This window comes from Vollenhovia emeryi, unplaced genomic scaffold (assembly GCF_000949405.1).
Source record: "Vollenhovia emeryi isolate VEMERY1.0 unplaced genomic scaffold, V.emery_V1.0 DF939129.1, whole genome shotgun sequence".
Classification (NCBI taxonomy): Eukaryota; Metazoa; Arthropoda; class Insecta; order Hymenoptera; family Formicidae; genus Vollenhovia; species Vollenhovia emeryi.
The window spans coordinates 1,590,354-1,596,614 of NW_011967237.1; the positions used below are offsets into that span (position 1 = coordinate 1,590,354).

At 37.2% G+C, this 6,261-nt stretch overlaps 1 protein-coding gene and 1 non-coding gene across 2 annotated transcripts; one reads left to right on the top strand and one right to left on the bottom strand.

Annotated features, from left to right (window-relative positions):
- Positions 1-49: 49 nt before the first annotated feature.
- Positions 50-122, bottom strand: Trnap-agg. The gene has a single exon. It is a non-coding gene; the product is annotated as a tRNA-Pro (tRNA).
- Positions 123-2,300: 2,178 nt separating this feature from the next.
- Positions 2,301-5,525, top strand: LOC105568432 (enoyl-CoA hydratase domain-containing protein 3, mitochondrial). The gene is made up of 6 exons (XM_012024116.1): positions 2,301-2,467; positions 2,753-2,818; positions 3,629-3,802; positions 3,890-4,077; positions 4,219-4,379; positions 5,240-5,525. The coding sequence occupies exons 1-6, from the start codon at positions 2,417-2,419 to the stop codon at positions 5,467-5,469; spliced, it is 870 nt and encodes a 289-aa protein (XP_011879506.1). The 5' UTR covers positions 2,301-2,416; the 3' UTR covers positions 5,470-5,525.
- Positions 5,526-6,261: the final 736 nt, after the last annotated feature.

Consider the following 6,261-nt stretch of genomic DNA (forward strand, 5'->3'; position numbering starts at 1 on the left):
ACCGTATCTGGCATTTTTGATAATACAGAAAATTTATTGCGAAAACTATTACCTCAGCCAGGGTTTGAACCTGGACCTCCCTGCACCCTAGGCGGGCGTCTCACCAATTCGACCACTGAGGCACGTGGTAATATTTGTCGCAATTTTCTGTATTACTAAAAATGCCCGATATGGTCAAGAAAACACCGACGTTGTTAATTACTGCTGGCGACATTGAAGAATAGTCTTATTAGTTTATTAGTTTGTTCATTATTATTGTACAAAAAATGCGAATTGCTCCACTTCGTCAGCTGCCGGCGCGAGAATAAGCGCTTCGAAACACGGGTGACAACTTAACTTGAACTTTAACAATTATTCCTTTCTCTCTGTACAAGAACTCAGTTTTCCTCGGGACATAACGTTACTTCTCCCTTCCATAACTACGTCGGTAACCACAACAAACTGTTTACTCTACGTGCAGTAATCAACGCGAGGCAACGAACAAATTGCATTGTTACAAAGAGAACACGGAGGAAGTGTTTATCAAGCCTGGTTTACTTTTTAAGCGGCAATCGAAATAGACTTTGACAAAAGGGAGCAGTCCGAGATATCGACGCGATAAACGCTGTTAAGGCCACAAGCGAGTATCTAAATATCTACCACGTGCATCTCCCTCGCGCCCGTGCCACGAGCACTCACAAAACCCGTGTTAAAGCCGCTCCCGATTACGAAATAGAGGTCGACAGCTTCTCCACCGTCGCGGTTCCCCGCGATATTTCTCGCGACTGTGCAGCGGTGGCCGCGGTTATCCCTATAATTAGAATGGACGGGGCGACCGTGCGGAGCGGGCGCGGTCCGAAGAACCGGAAGCGGACCGCGACGACGGTGAGGAAGAGACGGTGACGGGAAGAGCCGCGGAGAAAGCGGGACCAGTTCAGGGATCTCTCGGCTTTGTTCGCCGCTCGCGTTCGTCGTAAATATACACGCGCGACAATGCACACTCGCACCTACTTACCCTCAACCTCGGCCATGTTCGTCGTTAAGGGAAAACACTGGTTGTTATGGGAACGTTCCCTCCTCGAGGCGGGGCTCGCGGTGCGCCTTTCTCGAAACCCTCTCGCAATATTTTCCAATTTAAATCTAGCGCGTAAAAGGAACTCTCCGCGAGTTCCTCTGCGTAAGACTAAAAAAGAAAGGAAGCTTCGGAATTTAGCTGCGAAATACAAATTGTTTAAGTATATTGAAAAATTATGCTTTTGAAATTAAAAAATTGAACTCGCTGAAAAGATCTAGATCGTGAATATTTTATGTGAATATTTTTTTTTTATAAAAAAAAGAAATATTCATATTGTCCTAGTATAATTTTATCATGATACATGTTAACTTTAATTCTAAAGTGTGTGGAATTTACGGAGGATAAATTAACAGTTTTCTTTTTAATATTTTATGAAATTTTGTCTTTCCCTTTCTTCTTTCTTCTCGTTCGGAAAAAAGTTGGCCTGCCCATTTAGGAACACGCTCTTGAAATATTGGATTTTGACGGTCGTTTAAAGAGATCTGTTTACAGCCCGAGAACGCGTCAGCTGATCGCCAGTCGCCACGCATGCGTCGAACATATGCAGACGCACATGTGCAGAGAGTGATTTTGATCAAACCCCAATTAACCTAATCTACAATTAATTCACCTGGCACAAATGCTTGTTGCAAAATATTTAGCTTTAAATCCTGTTAATTCTCTGATCTAATTCTTCTTTTTATGTATTAATAGTCAAAGGTTAAATAATGTTCAATTTTTTTATACCTTCTCTATTTAACATTTAAATGTGTGCATTTTGTTTCAGCCGCAAAAAGTACTAAACAATACGACCCACATAGCACGTAATATTACTGAGATGTATCACGTAATATTACTGCAATATTATAATATTATTGATATATTACGTAATATTATGTGCTATGTGGGGAATAAAACAAATTTCTTGAGGAATCTCTCGATCGAGATTTATGATGCATTTCCTATGAAATTATATTATAATAAATGTTTCATAATTGGTATTTTCAAAGGCATGATATAACAGTCAATTTTATTGCATCATTTTGTTGTTGAAATTTCTTGTAACATTCTAATTAGGAAAGCTCGTTGCTAATCTCGAGATTGAGCAAATCTTTACTGTTTTTACCATTCGTTGTTTTATCTATAACACAAACTTCAATTTCGAAAGAGTTTCCTGCTTCGAAATTTCGCGGGCTTTGACGACAGTTTTATCATATCGCGTTACGGCGCGACAGCTAACCTTCCCCTACGATAAACGTTGTTTATTATGCCTTGGGATCAAGTCCCGCGTCAGTACAGGTCGAGTTCGAAGTATGCGATACACCTCGCGCCTAACCTATATTTCTTATCTAGAATCTTATATGAGTGCAGCTTCGCGGTGAAATGATGATTATCTCGAGGTTTGTGATAAGAAATGGATCCGCTGTTTCTCAGGTACTTCATGTTGTACTTATGTGTTCAATTTAGAAAAAGCTGTACAATTATATAATGTCTACGTGCGACTACATCATTGTTCACATGTGTGCATGTCACGTATATCACAGAGCTATTCTATTCGCGCTCTTACTGCTCGACGCTGATTGGCTCGTGAAAGTAAAGGACGAATCGCGGGAGCATTTCAAACGACGCGCGAAAATTCGATTTCTCATCGTCCAATTTCGTGATGTCATCGATAGCTATTAATTTAAATTGTTGATCCATATTTGTTCCACGTTGCAGGGGAGACATATCGTAAGGACATTATCCACCGAGAAGAAATATGTGGAGACGACCGACAGAAACGGGGTAGAAATATCATTTAGTTTTATACTTCTTATAATTATAGTTTTTATAAATATATAAGAAGTTCTTCTTATAATTATGAAATAATAACAATATAAATACGTGTGACTAGAAGCGGTTTTTTCATTCTATTTAACTCTGCCGACTATTATATTATCGAATTTGTAATAAAAAGCTAAAGACCCAAAATTTTAACAATCAGCATTGCAAGAATTATCTACGATGTTTGCTCATGTACAATTTTACAACAATATATTATTGTTAAATTGTGCAAATTTACAATCCCAGTTTTACTGGCAATTACACGTACGATCCAAATACACAGTAACTCTTTTGTTTTGAGAAAGAGAGGGAGGGAGAGAGACGTTTATTGGCGCCCTGGGTCAAGTCCCCTAAAGCGCAGAAGCAAGAACACAAAAGAGTTACAAAGATAGTGTAAATCGCGCTGATATAAGAAAAATAAAAATAAAAGGGAAGATAAAAATAAAAGAGTAACAGAAAAGAATGTAAGAGAAAAGTTTCGATAATACATAAGTGAGGTATAGATAATAAAAAAGACGCACATTAAATTACAAAGTTAGTTAATGCACATACAGTACCCAGAATATAAACATAGAAAGCGAAGAAAAACAGGCGGATAAAAAGCAAGCAAGGCAGCAAGGAGAGCACCGATGAGTAAAGGCGCGAGAGAGAGAGAGAGAGAGAGAGAGAGAGAGAGAGAGAGAGAGAGAGAGAGAGAGAGAGAGAGAGAGAGAGAGAGAGATATTATCGTGTTTTTGCCACCCTTGAAACTAATTAACTTGGCTTCACCAGGTCAGAACTATTCGTTTGAGCGACTCATCTTCGCGCAACTCCTTATCGTTGGAGATGCTGAAAGTCCTGGTGCGAGAGATCAAGAGGGATGAGGACAACAAGGATCTCCGGTCAATCGTGCTAATGTCCGAACCAGGGAAGGTGTTCTCCGCCGGGCACAATTTGAAGGAACTGGTTCGTTTGGTCTTATACTGTGTTTTTTACAAAAGCTCCCTTTTGTGCTCGTCGCAGAAAAAAGTATCATCGGCTTGCAACGTTTAGACGGCCGCGAACGCCAAGCTCCACAGGGACGTGTTCGAGGTCTGTTCGGAGCTGATGCGGGCCATCAGTCAAAGCCCGGTGCCGGTGATTGCGGCGGTGGACGGTTTGGCAGCCGCAGCCGGCTGTCAATTGGTCGCGGCCTGCGACATCGCGGTGTGCACGGAAAGAAGTTCGTTCTCCACTCCGGGGTACTCTCGCCAAACTCTTACTCTTCGTCATTTAATTACCATTTTAGTGATATCTCATGTCTACTATTAATTATTATTTCTAAACAGCACTAACGAATGCCGTTGATTGTTAATTATTTTCTAATCAATGCTTCGTCGCAGAGCGAATCTCGGGATATTTTGCTCGACGCCAGGTATACCACTGGTGCGCAATGTGCCAAGGAAGAGCGCGATGTACATGCTTTTCACGGGATTCTCCATTTCCGGAAGAGAAGCTTACGAGTGCGGTCTCGTTAGCAAAGTCGTGGCGAACGATAAGCTCGGTGAGTCGCAAAATAATTGAAAAGTCGTGAGAAAAATAGTATATAAAAATTAATTAAACTGAAGAATAGTAAACTGATTCTAAATTAATTATATTTAAAAGTTATTTAGAAATATAAAGAGATAAAAAAGAAGTATCTTCCTTTTCCTTATCATTTTCTTGTAAAAGTTAATGGGGAAATTATGTCCTACAATTATATATTAGTATAATATGTACTAGAATAGAGACGAACACATGGAGCACATTGGATCAGTTTTTCCAGTGACCACGTCTCAATAATTTTTGGCATTTATGAACTTTTTATTTTTACTAGTTTATTATTTAAAGTAACACATTTTAGAGTTAAAAACAAATATCTAAATTATTTTATTCTCTACACGTATCTTTTTTAAACTATATCGATTGATCCATTGTACTCCCAGCGTGGATCGCAATGGTTCAGTAAAACTGTTAAATCACATTAGATACACGAAAAGAATAGAAAAATACAAAATGAAAATGCAATATCGAAAAAAGTTCGCTACTTCGTTCTTACATACAATTAGTTTACCACAGGATTTCTGTCACACGTCTACTGGTATCCGTACGCACCTATCCCTACGACAAGTAGCGACACGAACCATAATCTATGTTAAAAAAGTGACATCTCTATATAGAATTAATATTAGCGCAATTAAAACCAACGATCCACAGTTGAGTGACTGTGCCCCAAGTTTCCTTCTATATTAGATAATATATATAAAATAAAAATATTAATATTATTATCTAATAGCATAATAGTATACGTAACGGTACACGTTTACATAATTAATTTTGCAGATGTATAATTATTTTTATAATTGCGTTTAACTTCGATTTCAGACGAAGAAGTTCGTCGAACTACAGACGCAATCAACACAAAAAGCCGCTCGGTCATGCATATCGGTAAAACATTTCTGTACGAGCAAATGACTTTTGATATATCGAAAGCATATGCTCTGGGCACCGAGAAAATGGTAAACAATTTAAAAATGAAAGACGCGCAGGAAGGAATACAAAGTTTCTTGGAAAAGAGAAAGCCCAATTGGTCCCATAACTATGAGAATAATTAATTATATGTACGAAATATTTTTTATACGTGAAGCTTTTTACAATTAATATTTGTAAAATACTTTTTGTTTGTGTGTAATTTCAACAAAATTGAATAAAAAAATTTATTTTGCATGAAATTTATATTCCTTTAAAAGAGCGACGTCCAACATTTCATTCACTAATTACGTAGAAAATTAAAAACAGCATTATAGGAGCAAAGTTCAAGTGAGATATTACCCTATTATCGTTACAAAAATTAATTTTAAAAATCATTGAAAAATTGTTTAAATTTTTAGGAACCTTCTGAGTTAAAAACTTCTGTGCGTTTAATGTAGAAAATTGCAATATTTGCATCAAATAATCTAAATTTTCAAAACATTTTGATATAATTATTTATAAATTTCTAAACATCGCGAAATATTTCGAAGTAAGATCTGCTCTATTTTAAAAAAGAATCCGAAATTTAGCAATAATTTTCACTGCAGGTCTCAACCAGCGTTGTTGTTTAGAGCTCGCTTTACAAATCTTTATTGCGAGGAGAATTACGCGAGGAAAATTACGAGGAAAATTTGATGATTTAGCATTAAAACAATAAATATAATATCGTTACTACTAGAAAAATTATACTCGTGTAATAAAAACGCGGGACAAGCAAAGTTCGTGAGATAAATCCAGGGAAAGAAAATATATACATATGTTTTTCCTCACATTACATTTAGTAAACAAGCTAGATACGATTATAAAATTTACCAAAGTACTTATAATGCCAATCAGTAAAAATATTAATTAAAATTGATGTAAAATTAGTAGCT

What these genes read in the sequence shown, in the direction of transcription:
- LOC105568432 (XM_012024116.1), top strand. Translation starts at nt 2,417, where the DNA reads ATGATGATTATCTCGAGGTTTGTGATAAGAAATGGATCCGCTGTTTCT. An exon ending in GGCACAATTTGAAGGAACTG is followed by an intron (nt 3,803 to 3,889) that starts GTTCGTTTGGTC and finishes TGCAACGTTTAG; the next exon opens with ACGGCCGCGAACGCCAAGCT. An exon ending in AGTTCGTTCTCCACTCCGGG is followed by an intron (nt 4,078 to 4,218) that starts GTACTCTCGCCA and finishes GCTTCGTCGCAG; the next exon opens with AGCGAATCTCGGGATATTTT.